This window comes from Trematomus bernacchii, unplaced genomic scaffold (assembly GCF_902827165.1).
Source record: "Trematomus bernacchii unplaced genomic scaffold, fTreBer1.1, whole genome shotgun sequence".
In the NCBI taxonomy this organism is placed as follows: domain Eukaryota; kingdom Metazoa; phylum Chordata; class Actinopteri; order Perciformes; family Nototheniidae; genus Trematomus; species Trematomus bernacchii.
Genome location: NW_022987564.1, coordinates 20,217,381 through 20,244,815, shown reverse-complemented (window position 1 = coordinate 20,244,815; position 27,435 = coordinate 20,217,381). Strand labels below are relative to the sequence as shown.

Here is a 27,435-nt window from a genome sequence, read left to right as displayed (position 1 = left end):
TACGTATGACCAATAAAAGCCTTGTACCTACTAGTTATGCTATTACTTTTCTAAAAGAGTAGGGTAAGTAAAATATGATGGCACATATTCCACTTTAATGTGTTAACAATATCAGGTTGTCACTTTTGGTTTTAACTTTTTATGGTAATGTCGGCCGGTCCACCCCTTTGGTTAAGTCTAAAACATCCTAAAAGCTATTAAATGGATTGCTATAAAATGTTGTGAAGATATTCATGTTCCCCAGTGGATGAATCGTAATGACTGTATACTTTGACTTTCAGTCTAGCACCACAAGCAGGTTTGTTATTTAAATATCTTAACACATTTTGTCATGATCTGGTAAAATGTGGTTTCAGACATATATGTGAATCGTTATAAATCATCAGATCAAAATGTCATATGTTTTATATGATTTAATACCTGCAAGAACATCAGCTCTACTGGGTTTAATGCTAATTTTCTAAATGTGACTATGCATGCTTTCATGCTATATTAAGATGGTGTCCATAGTTATTATATCTGTCGTTATGTTTAAAATCAGCATATTAGTATACTTATTGAAGAATGCTAGCCCACTGATGTTAGCATTTAGCTTTAAGCCCAAACACAGCAAAACAGAGCTGCTTGCCTGATAGTGTACACTGTGTATATCAACATAAACTTTAGCAACCACATTTAGCATGTAGCTTAACAGGAGCTTATATGTTCACTGAGTCATATGCCCCAGCTCAAAATCCTCTTAATGTGACACATTAAGGAGAGCTTTCATACATGTTGATGTTCTCAGGAGTATCATTTGTTGTACTAGGTCAAATGTTCATGTTCCGGGAGTCAGTTATGTTGAAAACCCCTATCTACTGCTTACAGCTTACTTATGTTATATCTAAATCACTCTACTGGCAGGCAGGATAGTTTTCTTTGACATAAGACATTGACATTTAGCATGGCTTTGACATTTGAATAGCAATGATAGCACATACTAATCCCTCACAATGTTAGTTTATAGATAAGATAAGATAAGATAAGATCGTACTTTATTGATCCCAATTTGGGAAATTGTTTTTGTTACAGCAGCATAAAAGACAAGGCATTTTACAATAAAACAAAACTACAAAATAAACAAGAATAGAAAGAAAAATAAAATAAAATAGAAAATATACATGTTGAAATAGAAAATATACATGGAGATATTATATTTACAAATATATATATATATATATTCAAAAATATATGACATATGGAATATGGAGTATTAAATATGAACAGATTATATATGTGTAAAATGTTCAACGTGGTTTTATTCCAAGAGAAACTATGGAGCAGAGAGTTCTCTTCCAGCCAGAGGTGATTTATTGTACAGTGTTATTGCAGTGGGCAGGAATGTTTTCCTGTATCGGTCCTTGAGACAAGGGGAGCTGCAGCATTCTGTTGGAGAAGGAGCTCCGTTGACTGTCCAGCTGCAGGTGGAGAGGATGGGTGGGGTTATCCATGATGGACAACAGCCTGTTCAGTGTCCTCCTCTCCACCACAGCTTCAAAGGGGTCCAGCTTGATGCCGATGACAGACCCAGCTTTATGCAGGAAGGTAGGACCCTGGGAACATACTGTAAGGATCTCAACTACCGTTCCCTATACAGAGAAAATGGTAACACTTTATGGTAAGGGTACATGAATCATCATGAATTCATGCATGACTTAATGCATGAAAAAGCATGAATTCATTCATGTAGTACTTCATGAACTATCAGTAATGTACAAGGATTAATAGTATCTCATGCATGACTTAATGCAGGAACAATACCTTAATTAATGCATCAACTAAGGTATCTCAATCCTCAGGACTTCTGAGTTATTAATGGTGTCTTCTTCACATAGATCTGCAGTTAAAGTGACAGGCCAAAACACTGACCAGTGACAGCAATTCCAAGTGTTGTAATCATGATTAACTAAGCATTATTTTGTCATTATTTCATCATGTTTGTGCCCCTTCAAATAAAGTGGTGACCCGGTCTGTCGGTCACAGCAGTGCATGTATTCTGTTGAATTCAAAGTGTTGTAATCATGATTAACTACAAATCAATAATTTGGCACCTTAGGGGAAACCAAACTGAGAAACTTTTGAAAGAACATCTTGCAGTTATAGAATGGACTTACTGGCTTGGAAACAGGCATAAGAAAGGACCTCTCAGTCGTTGACTGAAGGACATTCGGGTCATGTTTCCCTGATTGAACCACCAAGAGCTCACTGACTTCAGATATGAAGAAGATGGACGTTTCAAGATAGCCCCTGTTCGTGCCTCACATCTATTATCATTACATACGAGTCAGGTGTTTTTTTCTGAAAGATAAATCCCTGATGATCTATATGCAAGTCATTTCAGTGCATTTTATCTGTTGTGGTCAAGTTAAAATCACACATAATTCAACAATATAAACATGGTATGATTTACTATTAACTTACTATTGCCATGTATCTTGTGTCTTTGCCGAAAAATGTTATTGCTTTCTTATGTGACATGATATGTGAAAATGTGATCTTGTTGGCTTTGGATTATAAATTAAAGTTTGTTAATATTATGAATGAGTTATCTTAAATGGTTTGTGAGCTTTAAGATAATACTGTATGATACATAGAAAAAAGTCCTAACTAAATAATTGATAATTGAAATTAAGTCCAAAATTATGATCTAATTTGCATTTGTAATATTGCCAAATACATGATGCCTAAATAGACATAAGGGCTGACTTTATTTGAGGGATCACAAAGATGGTTGATATATGAGCACCAAATGGTTAATACAGGTGATTTCACATAGGCCATTCATCATATGTTATTTATCAGTGTAAACGACGGAACGGGTCAACACTTTATTTGAAGGGGCACAAACATGATGAAGTAATGACAAAATAATGCTTAGTTAATCATGATTACAACACTTGGAATTGCTGTGACTGGTCAGTGTTTTGGCCTGTCACTTTAACTGCAGATCTATATGAAGAAGACATCATTAATAACTCAGAAGTCATGAGGATTGAGATACCTTAGTTGATGCATTAATTAAGGTATTGTTCCTGCATTAAGTCATGCATGAGATACTATTAATCCTTGTACATTACTGATAGTTCATGAAGTACTACATGAATGAATTCATGATGATTTATGTACCCTTACCATAAAGTGTTACCGAGAAAATCAAGTAATCCGCCAGATTCCGTGAAAAGCCTTTATTTACTTATTAATAGTGTAAAGAATGTGCACACACCATCATATTATTCCCAGTATCCCACCACTGTAATCCTCCCTAGTAGGTAGTTAGGTAAGATCACGAGAGGTGTTGTGTAACTTTACCCGCACAAAGCCTTTATGATAGACATTTCAATTTATCACGCTCACTGCTCTGCAGCAATTCACACGTGCACATGTATAGAATGCATGATTGCACGCACACAAAGGCACATGCAGACCCCTCTTATGCACTTATACAATAATCATAGAGGAATTAGCAGATAATGACATTTCTAGTGGAGGGATTATAAATCAGGGTTACAGCATGGACATTAATGACCTCATCCTTTAGTGTGATGTAATGTATGTTGTTACTGTTTTTCTGACCTGTGAAAAAAAAAACAGGAGACTTCTGAGAATTGCATGCAAGTGAATTGGAATCAGTGGGCTATTTTTATATGCTATATTTTCCATCCTGCTCTGTACTTGGGTGAAGACTGGCCAGATGCCCTAATAATAATCCAAGCAAAGCACGGTGTCCTCATTACTGACGGAAATGAAGCTGTCACATTTTTCAAAGTGCAGTGGTACAGTTGGCCTGAGCTGTCCTTCCTCTCGTCTTTCAGGGCATTGAGTGTAATTATTTGTCCTGTCCAAACATTTCTTTGATATAAATCTGAGGTGACCTGTTTTGATAAAGATGAATCTTGTTTAACTGATGTATACGACCTTGAGTAAAACTTGAGGGCTGCAGTTTTGGTATTATACAGATAAATGGGTCTATGTCATGTACAACCATTGGTAGATGTTACACCTGAAAGAAAGATAAGGAAACACAGGAGGACAAACATCCTCTTAAAGGGGACCTATCATGCAAAATGCACTTTGTGATGTCTTTTATACATAAATATGTGTCCCCGTTGCGTCGGGGAACTCACGCAGCGTCAGAAAATAAAACCCTCTTTCTTTCCCTTCCTACCCAAATCTTTTAAAAACGGGTGTACAACGAGCGGATACAGATTTCCATCCGCTGTGACGTGTCCATCCGCTGTGAGGTCGGCGGACCCACAGAAAGTTGCTATCAGAAACAATGCCTGACGTGTTTTTGACGTAATCTCGTCTTTGTTTACATTAGCAAGCCTCGCTAACACTCAGAGCTAACCTGTACTGGAGCACATGTGTTTAAAAAGCAGGAAATAAAAAAAGGAACTCACCTTGTGATAAACCTGCAAGAGAAAAAGCATTTGAGCTCCATACTGTTTCAGAAATAATCCTTGACGTGGTTTAAACAGGATGGCGTTTATCACAGCAGAATTTAACTTTATCTCCGGTAGAATTCTGATCAGGCATTAGCTCCGCCTCCTCTTCTTTCTTTTTTTTCAAGCTAAGGACCCAAGATCTGCGTTTCTCTAACAGGGCTGCAAAAGAGGGGTATGAGCAGTATGAGGCATGGCTACAATGGGTGAACTGTTTGGTATTTTGAAAAACAAACTTCACAGACATGTGAAGTGTAGACATGGCCCTACAATATATTTTTCAAATATAGCATGATAGGTCCACTTTAAGTAAAAGACCAAATCATGTCAAGCTTTAACCTGTTAAGCCCTGAGCCTGTTTTTTCAGTCTTTAAAATGCACTGTTGGAAAATACCTTCCAAAGGCTAAATTCAAACTCAATACCATAAATAACTGGGTACCAAAGTGCTTTACCTGAGAGAACACGTTCCACACGGAGCAGCAACCGTCCAGCTGGGCCTTTTGCTGCATATCATCTCCTCCCTCTCCACTGTTTCCATTAGATCTCTACTGTCCAATGAAATTCCCCAAAATATCATATTAAAAAAGTTAAAAACAATAACTTGCTTTTGGCATTGAAATGGATTAGAATCTCACCATGTTCCTGGATGTCAGGAAGGCCAGGAAGTCGTTCCCTTCAAGTCCACAACCAGTCATAGGAGTTCAAATGCTAAGCCTGAACGATGACAAGAGCGAGAGACTTACATTTTACAATTATATTTTTAATTAATACCAGAGCAGTGTGTACATAGACATGCAGAGAACAGATCAAATCCCCTGACAGACTCACACACTTTGGTGATGTCCTCATCTAATTATGTTTCATTTTTAGCAGCAAAGTAACATTACTCAAAGTATATGTCGGACCAAACTCATTTACAGTTTGTTTTGCATCTCCTCAACAATGGTCTGTATCATTGAGTAGAAAAAAACTGTCCCTACAATTTCAGGTAGAAACACACATTTGTAAGAAAAGTTTACAATGAAGCACAAAAACCCTCTTTGTATTAAGCGAGCTGCCACAGAAAGTACAGCTTAACATGCCAACCTTTGGTAGTGAGCTACAGTTAGCTAACTTCATGTTCAACACAAAACCTCTAACGTGCATTACATTGACGATTTTAAACAAAACTATACCAGGATGCTAAAACTGAAGCAGCTCAATGGAATTCAGCAACTTGTCCTTTTCTTACTGTGCCTTACCGCCTAAAAAAAACCCTTTCGTAAAATTTGCTTTAAAAAACTGCAAAAATAAAGGCCTAACATGAATATATTGTCATAGACCTTTAGACAATTGGAATCTCCTCTCTGTCCACAGCAAGTGTGACTCAACATTTTGTATTTAAGATCTCACGGTTCTTAAGACGACTGAAGTAGCACAGCTTGTTTCTATTTATGCAGCAGTGGGTGATAAGCCCTCATCTAAAGAGCATCCCTTTAAATCCACCCTAATTTAGTGAGTGACCCTTAAACAGATTCTGGTTTGATTTGGACATCCATGAAAGTGTACAAAATCAGTTACTATAGGGCTCTACAGAAAACTTTTTTTAGATCAGATTTTCATGGAACCAGCCGCCTTTAACTTTTACAGTGGAAGGGCTGTGCCCCGGCACACACAGACGACAGGTCGTTCCTCAACATGACCTGCTGCTAATCCGGTTAAAGATAGCAGCAGGTGAGCCGGGCTGTCCGCAGACTGACCTACTGTTCAGAGTGATCTCAATCCCTTTGCTTCCTCGCTCCACGCTTATCAGCTTATCAGACATTTATTTGCCTCTGTCGCTTTAATTGGTTGACCAGGTATTTCTGTCCCCGCCTCTTTAGGAAACTGGAGACAAGCCTGACTCGATTTGTTTCAATGGGAAAAGTAAACATGAGCAGCACAGATTATGACTGATGCTTTCGCTCCGTAGTCACAGTAGTACATATTGTATCAATTTTTACTATCCACATATCTTCCGAAACATTTTGACACTAAAGTTGTCACAGTCGAGAATAGAGCAGGGTGGATCTATGTGCAGGACGAGGAATACATACAAATAAAAATAAAACTTTGATAGGTTTTCCAGGCAAAACAGAGCAGGGCAGAACTCTCCCATGAACGATAAACACGCATCTGACAGAAAAGGGAGGGAAAACCAGAACTTAAATACTTGAAGAACTAATCACTAGAACAAGACACAACTAGAGAGCACAGGAATAACACAGGGGCAACAGGTGAATATGATCTGATGATCAAACAGGCAGGAAACACAGAGACAGGAAGTACAAACAGACAAAAGACAGGGGTGAACACATTCAAAGCACATTTTTCTGATTTGTCGGAATCAGCAACACGCTTGAGAGAACGCAGAGCAGTAAACATAGTAGCATAAAGTAGTCAAACTTTGTCAACGTTTTAGCCTAACTTCAACAAATACATTTGGATGCTCAAGCTAACCAATATTTGTAGCAATAAAACATGTTTGTAAGCTGTATAACTATATAATGTTGTCTAAATAAAGTATAAATACATTAGACCACGCCCATTTTAGAGACAGGAAGTGTACCCCTTTCCTACCATTGGTTCCGATTAATACTCTGTCTTTTACTTAGAAAACAACTTTACTTTAATATCTTTCCTCTAACAGCCAACTTTCATTCATAGTACATCAAGGTTAACTGCGGGAGTTAACTAAAGGTGAGTCAAATTTGATTTTAGTGTTTGAGTCTGACAGAAAAAGACCACAATAACTAGATTTTTCAACATTGAAGCAGTCAGTGACAACATGTCTGAGTCACCACATCAGTCTGTTTCTGTGTCACTGCATCTCACACTAACTCATATCCGTCTCTCGCACTCTGTCCTTATTTAAATTACATGCAAATCTGTCCAGTCAAAGTTGTTTTAGCACATATTACTCCTCTGCTTCCAACTCAACTGGAAAACGTGGGCTATATTTCTATTTTTCAACAAACATCTCCCAGCAGTTTTTCTCCCATTACATGATATCAATCTTTGTTTATGTTTCCTTTCCCTGTGAACATGCCGTGCAGTGTTGTGAAAGGTGATGAGAAAGCTACAAAAAATATGTTTGTTGGCGGAGTTGCTTCATTTCAACACCCGGTTGCAGATATAGGATGACTCAATGAAAGCTTTGAAGAGCCCAGTTCTCTTTTACAGCTCATTAGAATAAGTACATTTATAAACTCTCTCTGACCTCTCTGGGTTTTTCTCATTTAAATAATGCTTGTTAGTCGGCGGTGTCAGGCGCTTTCTGTGTGCTGTGAAGTAAGAGTTCAGCAGCAGGGCAGGAATGTTTTTGATTCAGTATCAATTAAAGCAGAATGAACGGACTGTAAAATGTCTTACATTGTAAATATGCACGTTGTCACACACAGCATTTCATAAGGAAGACATTTATCAGCAATGCAGATATGTGTTTGCACAATTATCATTATCTGTGAGAATGTAATGTTAGAATAAGGATAGAAAATTCAGACTGATCAGTTATGCTTATTACTGCATATACAGTATTTGTAATTTGCAAGATTTCTTACATCTTACATCTTACATCTTTCTTATCTAGTCAATATTGGGCTTTTCTGTTTCAATGACATTTCTTCTTTCAGACAAGTGGAAGAATAACCCTCCAAAATACACATTAAAGTGTTCATTTTACAAACTCTAGAGTTATCCTTAATTCACCAGAAGTTAAAAGAGTATGCCTCCATATTTCAATATAACATGACGGAAACTTGTCATACAAAACATTGTCTTGAAATTAGATATCAACCTTGGTAGTTTCACAGTATTATATATTTGTTAAACTACCTTATTCCCTGTAGTGGCTCCCCTTCATTTCTCACTCATCTACATTGCATTTTATATTTAAATGGGCCCTGTTATGCTTTTTGGGTTTCCCCTTTCCTGTAGTGTGATCTATAGCTTTTTGTGCACGTAAATGGTTTGCAAAGGCTAAAATCCCTGTGTTACCTCCAGAGGGAGTTTCCCTCCCCCCGCCTGAAACACCTCAATTGGACTTCTTTGTTTACTTCCGTAACATAGTGACATCACTGTAACACTCGCGATTCTAATAGCTAGCGTTCCAACACATTGTACGTGATAGGCTAAGGGGTGGGACATCTCTAAGGGGTTGACCAATCACAACAGAGCCGGCTAGCTAACCAATCAGAGCAGACTGGACTCTGGTTTCAGACAGAGGGTGAAAAGAGGTGCTGCAGCACAGGCAGTATGAGAAAAAGAAAGAGCTTTTTGAACATTAAAGCATGGAGACATGTCCCGGTAGAGACATGTCCCAGTAGAGACACTAAAATACTGATATGAACCTGAAAATAAGCATTATATGTCCTCTTTAATTTAAAACCTTCTGTGTGGTGGCAGATCTCAGCTGAATGAACAACACAATGACATCTTTAATCATTGTGTTGACTTTTTCAAGCTCATGAGTACACAGATGGGTTAACAATACAACTCAAAGCCTATGCAACAGTGATGCAGCAAATACCCATTTGTCCTTAAAGCTGTAATGCTTGTCAGGTTGCAAACGTAAGCAATCAATTAGTCACATCCTGTCATGATTGTATTCCACTTGTCCAGCTTCTAAACCACGATTCAATGCAGCACCTCTCTGCGTGACTAACTCATCACGGATGCTGCTACTGTTCTATATGTCAACCCCTCACAGACCTCGCTCTTCATCACATCACAGCTCTTATTGTATCTGATGGCCAGAGGCAGACAGCTCACAAAGCAACAGTGTGACTAACAGGATGATTCTACCCTCTAACTCCTCCGGGACAGTAAAATGAAAGGGGTAGAGAGGAGGCTAAACATCACTTTGCAGCGGTGCCCAATTAAAAAAACGATTAAAACACATGGCTGTCTGTCCCATGTATTCCTCAGGTGGTTCCCGTGTCATGGAGACTGGTTTCCCCTCCGGAGGGACTCCCATTCTCATGGGAGCCGTAACCACACACCTGCTTTTGTTTTGTTCTCTCCAGGTAGATAAAAGAACATTCGAGGGGGGGGGGGGGCATTGTACCGAGGAGGAGAGGCAGGTGCGTCACACATCTTTGGTTTCAGCTATTTGGTCTCAGAGCAGTCAGGGCATTAAGAGGAAGAAGCAGCAGAGGAAAGGAAGGAAGTGCAGCGAGGGGAAAGTTGCTTAGCCTGTGAATCAAAAGGGTTCTCCAACCAGAGCTGCAGTGAGGAAGAGAAGACGGAGAAGGAGAGGAGGGAGGCATATTTACAGCAGGACCACATCTCTCTGGTGCACTATCACCTGGACGCTCTGCAGCAGACACACTCTTTCACCAGAGGCTCAGTGCACGACAGCGAATATAATCAAACACTTAAGAGGACATGAAGACCGGCAAGAGATCCTTCATAGGTAGGAGCTCCTTTAATTCTGTGTGATGAGACGCAATACAGCAGAGGAGGATGCACATCGACACGTGCAACTTTTCCTCTTTTGTGGGTAGATCAAACAGCTAAATATTATCCTGTTTCCTCCTTATTCAATCATGTGACTCATGTATGTGTATGACTGTCTGTTTATTACCCTTCACTCACTCTGCTGGCCTTGACGTCATTGATTAGATTGCTTTTTGGCAAACAAACAACTCGATTCATCCAGCTCTCTTGTGCTGTGCTTGCGTTGTCTGTTTAATTGTGTAATGTCCAACACAGAGACTCCCCCCTCCTCCCCTCCCTGCAGCACCCTTGCTACTCATCTCATTTGTCACCCGAGAGGATACAAGCTAATGCCAGGCCTCCACATAGAAACCAGGGCTGAAAGGATGGGATTGTTTTGGGATTCAGCGATAGCCCAAAACAAAACGTTTGGTTCCATAGATATTGAAATGCAGCTCATAGTTAAATAAGTACATTTGGTCTTTTCTAATACCCCATTAGCCCTAAAGCAGCAGCTCAACAATTTGGGAAATGCACTTATTTGCTCTCTTGTAGAGAGATAATTGAGAAAATGCTAACTGCTCGTATTGTCAATAAAGCTAGCAGATGGTTAGCTTAGCATAAAACAGCGGGAAACCAGCTAGCATCGCTACGTCCGAACCTATCAAAATAAAATGCTATAGTAGTGGGCTTTAGAGGTGCCTGCCAGCACCTCTAAAGCCCACTACTATAGCATTTTGTTCTTCCTGGATGACGCTTAGGTTTTGTAGACATTACAAATTTCTTCCTTCTTTATGCTATGCTAGGCTAACCAGCTACTACTTTCGGACCAGAAAATGGTATTCATAAAGGCCATTAACACTTAAGGGGCTTCACAATCTCTACAGCAAGTTAGACGATGTAACTTTAGAGTGTCGCTTTAGAGAAGGGAAACCTCAAATTAAATTAATTATAATTTAAAAAGAAAATACAATATCGACAATCCAAAGGACCAAATTCTACATCAAATCTAGATTTAGAAGACAAAGAAATAAACAAAGAAGATTATCGTCCAAGACATGCGGGTTAGTATTAGTATTAATATTCTCATTTTACTCTCAAACGAACCTGATTAAGGCAATTATTGTTCTACTCCCAAACTACCTACTGTATGTAGAAACATGTTGCAAGAGATTTGAAACTCCATTATTGATCCCATTGAACACTTTCCTTTGCTTACAGAAAGGTTAAAATGTTTTCCTATTCCTATATTTACTTTGACGCTTTCATCAAACTACAGTTGCTGTATTTTTGTTGGTGTTCCCTGGTGTGAGCCACGGACAGATTTGGATATTTGGCCTGACAAAGTCTGCCCTTTGCTCATTGTGTTCTGAAAAAGCTCAGTAGGAATTTGTTTGGATTAGTGGCATCATCATGAGTGGGCGTAGTAGTCCTATTATAGTCTGCAGGTGATTGGATCAGACTCTAAGCAACTGATTCATATGACTGAAAACAGCTCTGTCTCTTTACATTTACCTTCACCTCCATTGAGAAATCATGCTAGCTGTTTGTTAAATATCCACAATGAAATTCAGTTCCTTCATTCATGTAAATTGAAGTTGGATTCAAGTGAGAAAACCACGCTTGATTTTTAAACATCCACATCTTGTTTTTTACAAGGTTCTAGACATGCCAAGCCACACATTGGCAGTCAGTTCAACTTCATAAAACAATGTCGCTTGTTGTCATCTTCTAAATCATTTCACACACTTCAATAATTGGTTTAGTTTCAGGCCACAGGACTCAATTAGGTCCCAGAGGATGTTTTCCAGATGAATATGCAGTGATAATTTGACCTCATGAGATTTTACACTGAATTTGCGAGGCTATCAATACTCAGACCAAAAGCTGGATCCAATAAATAACATTTGTCATCTTGTTTGGGCTTGTTTTTGTGCATCTATGGAGGCCACTTTGGATGTTCCACAAGCGCAGTCACTTGTTGCTTTCATATCATCACAATGTGATCAAAAAACAGGAACTGCAATAACGGAACTCCCTGATTCATGTTTTATATGTGCAGTTTGTGAATGATGCTCTGAATGAAAATGGCTTCTCTGTTTGTTTTTATCCGCTTCCTTTTTACTTTTATAGCTTTCAGTGTCACATGCAGTTCCAGAGTATGTCTAGCAGAGCAGAAATGCAATGTTAGACTGAAGCTAATACCAGACAAAAGTCATCTAATTACCAGCATCACAGTGTAGCAGTAATGGCAGTCCGCAGTCATATAATGGCGGATTAAGTAATGTATGATAGTAGCAGTAAGTCACATTAAAATAATTACTAGAGGCTTTGCGGTTCAAAATAGGCTCCATCATCCCACTTTCTTGGCAGCAATGAAAGTAATGCTTCATTAGGGATACTTTGGCAGCAGTGTGAGTCATCACATAAGAGAGCAAACATTTCTTTCCTCTTTTTTTTTTAACTGATGAAGCAGGTGTTTCAGCAGCCAGTTAATCCCCCATGGACAATGGAGGGGGGAAAAAGCACATCTCATCTCTTGCCTGGGATTTCAACAGGGAAACAAATAGAAAGACGTAAATCTGAGTCTGGTTTCATGAGCCAAAATCTGTTCCCAAGATGCACTGCAGCGCTGTCCGACCTCAGGCCTGCATCAGCTTTATCTAGTAATGCTGTGGAGGATGCAAACAGAACACTTCATTCTCCAGATGTGATTTTAGCAGATGTACGTTCTCAGTCAGAGTAGAGATTGGCATGACTAAACACGAGGCCATGATGGCTCTTTAGGGCCGGTCAACATGGTAATTAGCGATCCTGCATCCTCATTAGCCTGCAGCCTTCCTGACAGCCCGGGGGTCGGTCACTCAGGACCTGTTAGCATCTGACTCATTCCTCCAGCTCCTGCTGCTGCCTCCTACCCCAACACTGGAGGCAAAGCAGGTAGAGGTCTCCTCTGATTTATCACATTTGACTCACAGAGTTAAGCATCAATTTTCTGACTAATAAATAACCTGGGAATTTGTAAAAACCCTTAGCTCGTTCAGAAACACTTAACAGTTTATCAATCCAAATAAATATGAAGGAAGTAATATCTTCTTGCTTGTTTGCACAGCAGGACCAATACAATAAAAAAGTTAAAGAGGACATATTATGCTCGTTTTGAGAGTTCATATTTGTATGTAGTGCCTCTACTGAGACATGTTTCCATGCTTTAAGGTTAAAAAAGCTCTTTATTTGTCTCATACTGCCTGTGTTGTAGCACTTCTTTTCACACTCTGTCTGAAACCGGAGCCCAGTCTGTTGTGATTGGTCAACCGCTTAGAGACGTCCTGCCCTTTTGCCTATCGCATACAACGTTTTGAACGTTAGCCAATTGGGATTTGTGGATTTGAGCCTTTACAGATCATTTACATGCACACAACCTACATCACACTACAGGAAAGGGAAAACCCCAAAAAGCATAATAGAGCCCCTTTAACTTTTTAGGTATTTACTGATAAGTTTTTCTACCAATTCAAACAAAGACAATCATATTAAATGCGTTTTGCAAAAAATAGCAAGGACATCTAGGACATCATTTCAAGTTATCAAGAAATACAGTCGCAACACTTTTCCCAAACCTTTTCATGTTTGGGAAAGTGATTAATCAGCTAGTGATTATATAATTGCAATGTATCAAATGAAAGTGTGGAAACAATGTAAAAATGTGAAAGAGGGCTCTCAGGGTCTTTTTAGTGCGATGTAGCTTACTGTTTGGCTCTCCGATCTGTAACTTTACTGTTCTGATGTTGTTTTCAGCCGTAGCAGGAAGCTGTTTTTGCGAAACCACTGTACACTTCCTGTTCAGCAACAGACAAGTAACCGACTAGTGAACTTATTGGAGCATAAAGATCAGCCATCGACGTACCATAATAACAACACCAAGTCGTGTAAAACAAACTTCTCGGTTTTCAAAGATTGTGATGTATGGGTTTTTATGTGAGAGATGACCAGGAAAAAAACTCCAACAAAGTTCACGAATAAAAAGAGCATGATAGCACAAGTGGTATCACATTGAGACATTGAGACTTTTCACGCATCAGTTGGCAGATGACTCACACAAGCGTCAGCGAGCAGAAGTGCTTCCTGTGCTCAGCATCAATGACACGGTCTGACAGGGCATCGGACAGCGTGGCAGCTTTCTTTTAGATACAAAAAAAATCATTAATCTAGCGGTGAAGAGTATTTTGCCTTTACTGGAAATATTACAGAGTGAAGTGAAACACAGTTTGGGGGATGTTACTACGGTTCAATATACACAAGTTATTGCTTGATAAAGATTGTGCATTTGATCTGTAGCCTATACTGACATGCGGCTTGGCTCTGTTTTCAATCTGAATTAACTCAAGTTTCGTAAAGTTGCAGGAGCCGAAGAAACAATTTACCTGAAACGGAATTACTTTCACTTTCGATGAAACAGACTTTAAATGTCATGTTGCCTTGACGAAATATTAATATTTACCCTTAAGTTGACCTACATAATCAGGACAAATTATTAAGACTAAAACACGTTTACTTTAGCTATCATAGAGTGAGGATGGAGAAAAGGGGAAGCACGATTGAGTATTGCAGTCTAATGGATGTTCATTACATAAGTAGACTTCGGAACATAACAGGAAAGACTCCGTCACACTTCTTCACTCTAGAAAATGTTTATAAAAAGGGGAAACACTTCTTTAGGCAGCTGTGTTATGCTCTAAAGCACCAGACTTTCTGTTCCATCACAACAGAAACAACTTCACAGAAGTGGCAGAGTGACGGTGTGAGAGGAAAGTCCCTTCACCTGTTACCAGAGATGAGAACATGATACACTTGGGTTACACATATTAAGACTGCATGACCTGATGAAAGACCTCACACAAAGACTGGAGAGAGGTGTCACTGTCAGGCTGTGGGATCTGGTGTTACTGTAAGAGGAGCTGTTTCTCAGGTAGCTTCAGAGGAGTACACGATACGCTGCAGGCTGCAGCTCATGCCAGAGATAAGGCACTTCCTCTTTACCCAGTATAAGAATGACTGGTCCTGTGATGTCTCACTTCCTTTAAAAATATGCAGGACTGTCACATGGGGAGTTACCCTGTGACAGATGAATAATTCTCTGATAAAGAAGATGTTTAAAAGAATAGTACTGTAACAAAGTGCTCAAATCTTTCTCTCTTTCGACTGAGACTTAACATTTATTGAGTTTTTGTTTTAAATACAACCCAAATATTGTATACTTCAATGTAATCACACTTGGATAGTTACATTTATAACATTTTAAGGCAACAACTAATGCTGCGTTCACACCGGACGCGATGCGATGTTTGGGGGCGGCGCGATTACATGTAAAGTCAATGCAGAGACGCGGACAGACGCGAATTCGCTCCGACGGCGCGCATGAAGCGGTGGACGCAGCGCAAATCACGCGATTGAGGCGATTGAACGGTGCCGCGTTAAACGCGAGAGTTCAATTTTTTCAACTCGAGCGTCAAATTCACGTGGCGCGTTCTCGCGGAAGCCAATCAGCGGTGAGGATCTCAGCCTGCCGTCACTGACGTTCAACCACACAACATCAGCCGTTAGCTGTTAGCAGTTAGCACACAGAGCTCACAGCTCCTCATATCCGTTCAGAAACTGGACAAAAGTTAAACAAGTACAAACCACAAACTGTCTGTGCCATGGTGAATACAGTCGCTGCTTTATTTATGTCTGTAGGCCGTTGTTATGAGTGTGGAATGAGCATATACAACAAGCTTAGCCTGGTCGACCCGATCTTCATTCAGAAAACAAGCATTTTAAAAGGTGTTTTGCCAGCCGTCTTGTCTGCAGACTTGTCAAGCATTAATTCATGGTTTTTACTAACCGGTATCAGTATGTTGTTACTTCGGCATCATTTTGAAACGTGTATTACAATTTAATCACGGTAAAATATGTTCATTTGTTGTAGTTGTAGCTCCCGAGCCAGCGCGTCTTGTTTGAATGATGCGAGTAAACACAGCTGGCAGCCGCGGTGAAACTCCAGCGTTTAGAGCGATGCGATAGGAGCGATTAGAGCGAAGTGAATAGTCGCATCGCGTCCGGTGTGAACGCAGCATAAGGATTAATTTCATTATAGATTCAATTGCAGTCAAAAAGTACCCAAGGTATTTTAAATATTTTGTGGTGTTTGATAAACATTTCAGACCAAAAGTCCAAAACGCGAAATATTCAATAAAAGCAGAACATTCTCACATTTGAGAAGCTACGTGGAAACAGAGAATAGTTGGTCCTATTTTTTTTGTTTGTAATATGGATGGAATTCTGAAATCATTCTAGTAATTGGTTTGAATCAAATGATTAATGACCTATAGTTTCAGCACCAAAATAAAAAATATTTCCTTTTTTTAAATAATATTCATCCCTATCTGTAAAAAAAGTAAAGCTGTCAAATAAATTGTAAAGTAAAAATGTTCAATGTTTCCTCTAATAAATACACATGAAGTAAAAATAGAGAGTCATTGCTCTGCGAGATATCAAATATATTATCAACAGATACTAAATATTTCTTTAAATGACTGTAAACTTTGCCATGCGGCTGGTTCTCCTCCCATGGCAGTATAGCTCTCTGCATTATGGCACAGTTATGTAACTCTAAGGGTTAGTGGAGCACATCTGTGACAGCTGGAATAATCACTGCATCGACTTAGACCAGAGGGATGATGTCATCTGCGATTTCTCAGAATTTATATAAGTCGCCCGTGCCAAGTCACCTTTTTGACCTTGACATCATCAGCCACTAAAATGTAATTATTTTGAATGCAATGCATATGGAGATTCCAGGAGATTGCATTGATTGAATGCTGCATATGTCTATACAGCATAAAGTAAAGCAAGCTCTATGTGTATTTTTTAAAGAAAATTAAAAACGTTATATTTATTATTTATTTTAGCCTTGTTATTTGTGCTTTAATCATTGGTATTTATATATGTTTTTCATTCCTGATGTTTGTTTGATTTTTATTCTATTGACTGACATTTGAACATTTATTTGTTGTAATTTTCTGTCTTGCAAATATTTATTTTGTTTCCTTTTTTACTATGTGAAGCATTTTGGAACGGGCTGTATGCTCATATGAAATGGTGCAGTGCCCCCCTAACACTGACTTTGGACCCCACATGTGGCCCCCCTGAAAATGGAAAAAAAAAGAAAAAAAGTTTATGACTAAACGATTTCTGCGGAATAGGCGGAACTAACGATATTTGTCATTATAGTCGGACCCATTAGAGCAGGGGTCTCCGCATAATTGCCACTGGGGACAGGGGGGACATGTCGAAATCCTGTTTCCCCCACTTTACAAATATGTTTAACGCAAGCCGTCATCGCCACGGAGGAGCATGCACACAGCCTCTGTGAGCGAGCGAGACAGAGAGAGAGAGAGAGAGAGAGAGAGAGAGAAAGCTAGAGAGAGCACACCTTTATCTATTTAATATAGATGTACAAAATGCCCCCGGACCCCCCAAGAGGATGTGAGGTCCACCCCCAAATAAAGCAGGTTAAAATAATTAAATTGCTTACATTGTCTTTTAGTAAACACTGGAAACGGGTCCCACAGACCCAAACAGCACACAAAGGTTAAAGGTAAGCATATAATAATGTTAAAATGTGCTAAATATATACACTGCAAAAAACAAAAAAAAGAGGAGTAAAAGTAGCTTACGACTTGTTTTATTTTTTGAAAGTAGCTCTCATCCTAAAAAAGGTTGGAGACCCCTGCATTAGAGCGTAAAAACTGTAACTATAAGTATCTGAAATAAATATGTGTACTGAAACAAATACCAATAACTGTATTGCATTGTTTTCTTATGCGCAATTACTTCATGTCTTTGTCTTTTTCGTCCTGCATTTATTGTGCCCCCCTCAGAAAATAACTGGCCCCATGCTGGCCCCCCCAGTCAAATAGGTCTAGAACCGCCACTGTTCACAAGAGCAATAACATGCAGCTCTTGCTCGCATGTTTGAAGTTATTCGTTAAAATGGCTTAATCCCTTTTGTTTGGGTGCTTACAGTCAGTGGGAGGTTTCCATTGAGAGATGAAGAGGAGGAGGTGGGAGTGCAGTCTCACCTCCTCTGCAGTGAGCTCATCTCGTCATCTCCTGCAGGCACAGTATGGCTGCAGCGGAATCCCGTGATGTCACGCAGTTGCCGTGGTTACGCAGTTGACGTAAAAAAAGGAGAGGGGGCGTAACCTCGGAAAAGTACCACGTGCTCCGTATATATAAAGTGGCTGGCTCGCGCAGTGTGGGCAGCGTCAGTTGAGAGTGGAGCGCGCGGATTGTCAGTTTTTAGAGGTTGTGACACTGTGATAACTGACGACTAAGGGACCTTACAGGAAATACTACTGTCTGTTTTTATTCTTTGTATTGGATATTTCTATATCATCAAAATCATGGCGGTGACTGAAGCTGGATGTGATCTAACTTACTGCAAAATGAGGGGGATTGTTACCGTTCTCACCGGTGAGCAACAACAATATAACAATCCATCACTGAAGCTTATCATGTATTGATATGAGACGCGAACTAAGAGTATGTATTCATATGTGTGTTCATTTGTGAGCCATATGGCTGTCACTTAATAGCGAAGTGCATTTTTGTTTGACTTTAAGGTAAAAATCTAATTGGAAATTCACAATAAATCTTTCTTAAAATATCAAAACGCACTATTTGCGTTATATTTAGAATCAAGGATGGAAAATGCTTTGTTGGCTGTCACTACTGGTGTCCGGATGAGTGACCTGAGGTGGTTGCATAACCTATAAGCCCGCAGCATTAGAGGTCCATGACCAGCACGCAGATCTACCCCGTAACAGGGAAATAGAGGATTAAATCTCAACACTGACTTTTTTTTTTCTCTAATGGAAAACATAAAAATAATCTTTGCATCATGTGTGATGTCTGATACTGACATCAAGTGTTTCCCTTCTGTTTTCCTGTGCAGCCTTCATCAAGGAGAGAAAAATGGGGTTGAATGACTTCATCCAGAAGCTGGTGTCTACCCCACATATCTGCCAACAGTGAGTATTTCCATTCAAAATATGTTCCACAAGAGGGGAAATATGTTAGAATTGGTCGCAAATCTGGTCTGCTGTCCTTAAATAGGATTTTATACAGAAATATTTGAGATGTTTTGAAAAAAAGATACAAAATCAATAACGGGGCAAGGATGAGAACATGCAAATGGCCTGCCTTTTTAAACATCTGATATCACAGCCCAGGCTTCTTAAAAATGGGTGTTTGTTAAGAGGGAACTCTATGATATTATTCGCATTATGGCATTCTCTGAAACAGAAAAAACATCACACAGTGTGCTGTAAAAGCATGATATGATCTCATCCGGATAACCCTTAAATTATTGGAGGATTCTTGTTGCTGCTGGTGTTATTTTGTTGTAGTTGCAGTGTATGGTGTGGTGTATTTATATCCTATTTCTGAAATAAATAGAAAAAGTGGGTTTAAATTGAGGCAAAATTAGAATCCCTAGGTCAGTTCCTGTCTCTGGTATTTATTTCTCAATCATTAGCCCAATCACGGTCAGCCCGCACTTGCCAATCCAATCATCCACCCTATATTGGCAGGACATCCTGTGAAAAGCGTAATCTGGGTTCAAGGAGGCAGCAGGTGTAAGAATAGTCCTTTATGACGAGTCTGTTAACAACCTCTCCACTGCTGCTGCCTAATCACCAGCAAATCCCCTATGTTCCCTAGACAAGGATAAACCGGTTATTCAGTTATAACATGATACAAGGTGCGCACTCCCAGGGTGGGGTCTGCTGCTGTGGAAATATAATAAATGAAAACATTTGCACTAGGCTACATGTGTCCCCTTCTAGAATGAAAGGGCGTCTGATACGGAATGCTGAGTCCTGCAGAGCCGTCTCCTGTCTGTCGGGTCAGGGGCTTTAAGGTGTTTCTCAGACAGGTTAGACTGCATGCAGATGAGATGGCCGAAGCTTGACCTCTCAGTGTCAGACTGTCATTCACACCACAGCAGCAGGGAGCCTTCATTCAGCTTTTCAGTCACACCAACTACCTTAGATCTGGGGGTTTGACTGCAAAACTAAATTATATAATGTCATTTATTTTGAGTAATTCAATCTAAAAAAATAAGAAAACCATTTACACTGAGTGATATTGTAAAATATCAATAGCTGATATCAAATGTAATGTATGGCTCGATGTTGTTTTTTTCAGTGTTGAAGTTAACAACTTCCTGAAGATTGATGAGAATCAAAACGAGCAGGATGACGGTGATGAACTTCCTGATAGTTCGGTAAGCAGGAAGTGTTTTCTGAATATGTATCTCATTTTCTTTTCAAGATGTGGCAACGCATTTATAAATGTTCTCCTTTTTATATCTCTTACAGATGTACCTAACTTCACGAAGTTCACTGGCTGAGGAAACTCAGTAAGTAGCCTTATAAATATCATTTAAATGTGAAGACTTTTGTAAAACATGCACACCTCACTGTGTGTCAATACAAATCCTAATCCTCTGTTTGCTTCTCTTCAATAGGATCAAACCTTGTGATTTTGACTACCTCAAAATCATCGGAAAAGGAAGCTTTGGAAAGGTGAGTCAGTCAGTCTTCTCTTTGATGTGTCTAAACTTATTTTATGATGTCTATCACCGCCTGCTGCCACACGGTGCCTGACGCAAATGTTTGATCTGTAACAGGTTCTGTTGGCTCGACACAAGGAGTCCTCAAATTATTACGCTGTTAAAGTGCTACAGAAGAAAATCATCATGAAGAAGAAAGAGGTGTGTATTCATAGCATATCTTGAAAAAAGAATCTACAGAACAAGACATATATTTCATCATGTAATATGTCATTTTGGAAGATTTTTTTGTATTGATTTTAAGTATTTCAATGTAATACTATGGTATTATTCTAAATGTATTAAGAGCTTAAGTTACAAGTTACTTAGATAAAGAATTTTAAAATAAAACGATCATTTAAATATGAAACTGCTATATTAAATATTCAACAGTACATAAGTGTAAAATTGTGCTCAAGTTGTCACATTAAAATGCTGCTTACACATTGAAGCTTCAGTAATAATATATCAATAATATGATAAATAACCACTCTTAAAGCTCTATGAGAATTTGTAAAACTGTTGCGCTTTTACTTAAGTATGATTTTGTAACAAATGTTTCTTCCACACTGATTGTGATGAACACAGCATTATATCAACTTCTTTATCTTCCTTCCAGCAAAAGCATATCATGGCAGAGCGCAGCGTGCTGATGAAGAACATCAAGCACCCCTTCCTGGTGGGGCTGCACTTCTCCTTCCAGACTACTGACAAACTGTACTTTGTCCTCGACTACGTCAACGGTGGCGAGGTCAGTGATAATCTCAAAACACCCATAAATCAGGACAGAATATCAGAGTATTTTGATGATGCTGACAGGCTTGTGTTTTCTCTTCCAGCTGTTCTACCATCTCCAGAGGGAGAGGATCTTCCTGGAGCCCAGAGCCAGGTTCTATGCTGCTGAAATTGCAAGTGCACTTGGCTACCTCCACTCCCTGCACATTGTGTACAGGTAATGAGCGATCCTACAGCGCCCCCTAGTGGACATATGTCAACAAAATCTATGCTGAACTGAACTAACCTTGAAGTTAAAAACAAATGATTCTGCTTGTTCACAGGGACCTGAAGCCTGAGAACATCCTGTTGGACTCCCAGGGCCACATCGTCCTCACAGACTTCGGCCTCTGCAAAGAAGGCCTTGAGAACAACGGCACTACAACAACCTTCTGCGGGACACCAGAGGTACAAAACTAATCTCTAGGCTTTTTAGTGCATCCTAATACTAAAGAGACTTCACCAAATTCTAATTGTCGATCACGGTTTAACTCTTTTTTTCCTTTTTGCTCTCCCCTTCAGTACTTGGCTCCTGAGGTTCTCCAGAAGCAGGCGTACGACCGCACAGTGGACTGGTGGTGTCTGGGATCAGTGCTCTACGAGATGCTCTATGGACTTGTAAGTGAAACCTGTGACTTTATGCTTCTTAATGCAACTCTGTAGTAGGCATGAGCCAATAAGAATGTTTCAGGTCACGATTATCCAGCCAAATAAATGTGATCTAAAATAATCATAACTCATAAGTTCCCCTTGCATATAAAAAACAGCAACTTTGTGTGAGTGAATGATAACGGGCTCTACTTTTCACTTCCCTACAATGAATTCCAGCTAGACATTGTTTTTTAAAGTCACTCATTTGAGGTCATTTACAATTATAAATTCACCACAATCAACTAAATATTGGTGTTTTATTATTACAATACAAGATAAAATTATATATTCTTCCATCTCTACTTGACTGCTTATTCATATATTAAAGCAAACTTAATTTCTTGTCCCTTTTGCTTTCCAGCCCCCGTTCTACAGTCGTAACACGGCTGAGATGTACAACAACATCCTGCACAAGTCTCCCGTGCTGAAGCCCAACGTGTCTAACTCCGGCAGGGAGCTGCTGGAGGGGCTGCTGCAGAAGGACCGCACCAAGAGGCTGGGAGTGAAGGATGACTTTGTGAGTAACATAACATAATTAACATAACTAAAGAACCATATGAAGCTATTGGAAGCCACTTTTTCTATCTGTAGGCACTTTCACACCGGAGTACTTTTCCCAGAATAGTTCTGATAGTTCTTGAAATGTTGCGTTCACACCAAAAAAATCCGGAACTAGAATTTAGTTCATAAGAACCTTTTCACCCCCTTTTTAGTCCCTGCTAGAGAGCAGGCACTTTCATGGGAGAAAAATGTTCCCATTTCTGATTGGCTGGGCGAATTGCAAACCACGCCCCGTAAAACTCAGAAAAGTTTTGTGAAGCCGCCATTGTATTTGCTGGCATTCATAGCCGTGGGAACATGTTTTTCAAATGGGGGGTGCTGTGGGGATGACACCAGGGCCGGTTCTGACCAATTTGCTGCCCTAGGCAAGATTTTTGCTGGCGCAGCCTGAAAAACGTACAGTAGAAAAGATCAAGATCGAAACTTATTGACATGATGACAGCTTATATAAAAAGGCTTCAAATGTATTTAGTACTGTATCAACATGTTTTAATCGAGGGGTGGACGTCACATCCTCTCGGGGGGTCCGGGGGTATGCACCCGCCGGGAAGATTTTCTTTAACATTTTAAAGTAAAATGCTTCAATCTGGTGCACTTTGAGCAGAATTACTAGAGACCTGATCTAGGGGGTACAACTCTAAAACACCCATTTGAAAAAGATCGGTTTGCATTTTATTAATCAAATAAGTATGTGAACATAACCAATAACCTACCATAGCCAATAACAAATAAATGTATTTATCCATATTTTTTAATCTCTCCAGTTTTAAAGGATATTTTTGGTTTACTGTCCTATAGTATACATTGGAATGATTTAAAACCTGTTTTTATTTATCCTAATAATTATAAAGGAGTGCCTTGGAAATATTTGTTTACATAAATTGTGATAAAACCATTTGAGACCCACTGAGATAACTTAGACTAAAGTGAACTATCTAACTCTGAACTATCTGCCTCTCAGGGCAAATGGAAAATGTAACCGGGGTGAAAAGGGTGTTATCTTTACTTAATTATGAATGTGAACATCAAGTTATCTAAATTGTCTTGTCTCCTCCAGCTTGAACTCAAGCACCATTCCTTCTTCTCTCCAATCAACTGGGACGACCTGATGGACAAGAAGATCACACCTCCATTCATCCCCTCAGTGGTGAGTTCAGATGAGTGTAGTTCAGCAGTTGTATGTTTTATATTCTATTAATCACTACCACAACAAAATATATACAAATGGCTACAATTTACTAAAGGCCTATGGGACATTGTTTGAAAAAAAATATTAACATATATCAACCATTATATACTGCTGCAAGTACTCACACAATTACTCTTGTGATTAATACTTTTGTCTAATAAAAGTAATAGTGTTTCAGATGAGATATATATTTAATATATATACATTTCTTTTTTTTTACTGTGAATTTTTTGTATCTACAGATAATAAAGCGATTTTAATAAGAATAACAATTCTTAAAGGGCTGCTATATGTTTACAAAAAGAAAGCCTTCATCTTCCCATCACTACCAATTAAAAAAATACAGCAGTGTAATGCATAACAGCAACATGTATTACTGTTTTGACATTTTACCTTGTATTTTCTAACTAAATCATGTCCTCCCTGCTTGGTTTCACAGAGCGGCCCCACAGACCTCCGTCACTTCGACCCCGAGTTCACCCACATGCCCGTCCCCGCCTCTCTGTGCAACGACTCGCTGATGGTGACCAGCAGCGTGAAGGAAGCAGCCGGAGCTTTCCCAGGCTTCTCCTATGGTGCTCCGTCAGGGCAAGCCTTCATGTAAACGGCAACATCTCTGCCCTTCTTCCCCGAGAACTCAAGAGACACGGGACACACGCTCTGGTTCACAGGGTCCACACCAGAGCAGCCTGCTTTGGTGGGGCGGCGTTACGGAGCTCAAAATGGACAGGAGCGGAAGATTTCGAGGGATCTTGTGCATGAAAATTGTACAGATGGGGACTCTCATTTTACACCCTACTCTTCCGCCTCAACCACCCAAAACTATGAAACATGTGTGCCAAGTATGGATGCACTACGAGGTCAAAAAACATCACTCTCACAGCTTCTGGTGAGGTGACATGAAGAGAAGTGCCTGAGGTTCTAAAGGCAGTTTAAACGGCAGCAGCAGCAGAGTTGGCAAGAGCCAGCTTCATCAAAGAAATTCAAAAAACATTTCACTTGTTTGGACCAGGGCGAAAGCCGTTAAGGTGTAGGCCTTCATTACATGTCTATGTGTTCAGTTTGTTTTTGTTACATTGTTATTTTCATGTGAATGCTCAATTGCACTTGAGGAAACAAAGGTCAGGAAAAGTGTAAACAAATTCTGCTTCAAACATCAGCAGCTTTTAGATTAGACCGCTTCATATCTTTACACTTTTATTTCTGCTTTGGACAAAAAACAGATTGGCTTTTTTAATTATTTAAATGTATTTGATAGTGGACCAAAATATGCTTCAACTCAAACACTTTTGTCTTGACCTGTTTGTCCTCAAAAACCGAAGATCAACGTGTTACTGTACTGTGTGGAAGATAAAAAGTTACATATATTATATTGCAAACCAAAAGGGTTTCCATGTTTAAATACCAACACAAATCCAATATTTACTTTTAAGAGAGATTTTAAGAAGTGCATATATTATAAAATAATTATTACTGTTTCCTGGTATATGTATATGGCTGTATATTTTATTTTCAATTTTCCAATTACTTTTCAATTTTCAACCAGTGTCTGTGTTAATCTATATCATCTGTTTATGAACGATCAGGAGCATGCGTACAGAGTTCAACCAGCAATAACAGGCCCACATTGATGATAGCACATACTGTATATCAAACTCCTTTAAATATAAGTGATTTGCTGTTTTTTTGCAAACACTTGGGATGAACAATGTTTTTGTATTTAAGCATCATGTAGAGAAGAACTGTGAATGTCTTGTGCCTGTCCAAGGCGGCCTGATCCATATTTACTGTATGTACATATCTATTTTCCCTAATCCTCTGGCTCCCTTTTCTAGAAATCATCAGTATAAAAAGTCCTTCGTTAACTTGAAGAAAGATCCATTAGGTGGAGCAGTCGTGGCTAAAAGCTAACAGTGATTAGCCACCGGCCTGCTGCATAGTAAGGTTGTGGAAAGTGCAATAAAATCAAGAATAATGATCATTTAATCTCTTTTGGCAGTGTAAGTTGTAATTTATGATCTGATATTCATTAAGCGAGGATGTTCTCTCTAACGGATTGCTCATGTTTTGCTTGTTTAATCTTCACGTTAGCCGTTTGCATACTGGAAGTGGATTTTCAAGCCTGCTGAAAATAAGTAATAAGGCGACACACAGTTCTAGATAATTTTCTTCCATATTCGGAAGCATTACTTTTTCTGTTTTGTATTTTTATGTATATTTATTTTCACCCACTGCTACTGTATAAAAGAAGAAACATTGACATGATCAACTGAAATATTGAATTGTGTAATGTGTCAGAAATGGCAAATAAATTCTCTAAATTCAATGAAAGTGTGCTGTTATTGTTTTGAAATTCTATTGATGCTACTTTTCACAATAATTTCTTAAGATATTACCATAATACATTGTTTCAGGACCAATAGTAGCTTTATTTCATTACCGGGTAATCTGCTGTATATATTCATTAAGTGATCAATCAAATATAAAAAAATTAACAAAGATGCCCATCAGAAATTAAAGCTCAATTTGGCATCTTGTTTTATCTGACAGCCCAAAACCGTAAAATATTAGGTTTATTTTCAATTAACACAAAGAAAAGCGGGTTATCCGTAAGGCTAGAACCAGAGAATAATTTGAGTGTATGCTTAAGTATTACTGCAGTTGATCTATACTACCTTTTTTATTGTTCTATCTTTAAACTCTTTGTCCCATATTTTATAGAGTGATAAGTTATTTTTCTTGATGTCCTTCTAGTTTTTTTATTTTATCTAGTTTTGAAGATAAAAATGAATTAATTTAATATAATTTTTTACAATTAAAAACGAAACATTTGCCTAAACTTTCATTTTAAACCTGAACTCATCAGAAGTACTAAGATCTTTCAAGTGGAATATATTATACCACACTGTAAAAAATGATCTGTTACAAGTAAAAGTCTTGCCTTCAAAATGCTATGTAAGTGAGGAAACAAAAGTATAAGCAACAAAACAAACTTGGGAGATAGTAAAAGTAGGCTATTTGTTGTGCAGAATGGAAAATATGTATTGGATTATAATTATAAACACATTGATGTTCATTACCTAAATGTTTCAGCTGGGAAATGGTGGGACCAATAACTTCAGATTGTGATTCCTAACTAATGTTTAAATTACTCTTATCATAGACTATCGCTCTTTTTCACATGTTGCAAAGAAAGGTAGCATCCAGTCCATCAATTTGACTATAATTCAAGTTATTTAAAATGTTTTTAAATAGTTGAACTGAATTAATGTGCCTGTTTGTAGATGTGTCTGTATACTTATTATTTGACTATGTAAGTAGGCTACTATGTTATGTTGTTGCATGTAAATACTGTTTTGGGGTTTCTACTGATTGTTCTACCTGCCCTCAGTAAAGATGGATGTTGTCTAATAACTATATGGCATCAATCATCTATTTCTTTGAGTTAGTTATTTTTTGTGCATAGTCCTTGTTTGAATAGACAAATAATAATACTGAATTAACAATCTATTTCCAACACATGTTGTACACTTTGTTTTAACACAAGCATTCGTAAGAAGATGGTTCATCTGTTCAAATACCAAATGTTTACAGTTCTCTCACCTGTGTTGCTGACGCCCCGCCACACCTGTCGTCCCCCGTCGAGCCAAAGAAAGGACTACTGTGA

The 27,435-nt window shown here is 38.8% G+C and overlaps 1 protein-coding gene across 2 annotated transcripts; it reads left to right on the top strand.

Annotated features, from left to right (window-relative positions):
- The first annotated feature begins 9,653 nt into the window (after nt 1-9,653).
- On the top strand, nt 9,654-26,094 carry si:ch211-195b13.1 (STKc_SGK domain-containing protein). 2 transcript variants are annotated; one of them, XM_034124879.1, is made up of 13 exons: nt 9,654-9,913; nt 18,935-19,010; nt 20,188-20,266; nt 20,361-20,401; nt 20,510-20,567; nt 20,672-20,755; nt 21,213-21,344; nt 21,433-21,545; nt 21,652-21,775; nt 21,890-21,985; nt 22,380-22,535; nt 23,637-23,726; nt 24,208-26,094. In XM_034124879.1, the coding sequence occupies exons 1-13, from the start codon at nt 9,886-9,888 to the stop codon at nt 24,370-24,372; spliced, it is 1,242 nt and encodes a 413-aa protein (XP_033980770.1). In that variant the 5' UTR covers nt 9,654-9,885; the 3' UTR covers nt 24,373-26,094. The 2 variants fall into 2 exon arrangements, with proteins under 2 accessions (XP_033980770.1, XP_033980769.1); XM_034124878.1 differs by lacking the exon at nt 9,654-9,913 and adding an exon at nt 18,237-18,453.
- The last annotated feature ends 1,341 nt before the right edge of the window (nt 26,095-27,435 follow it).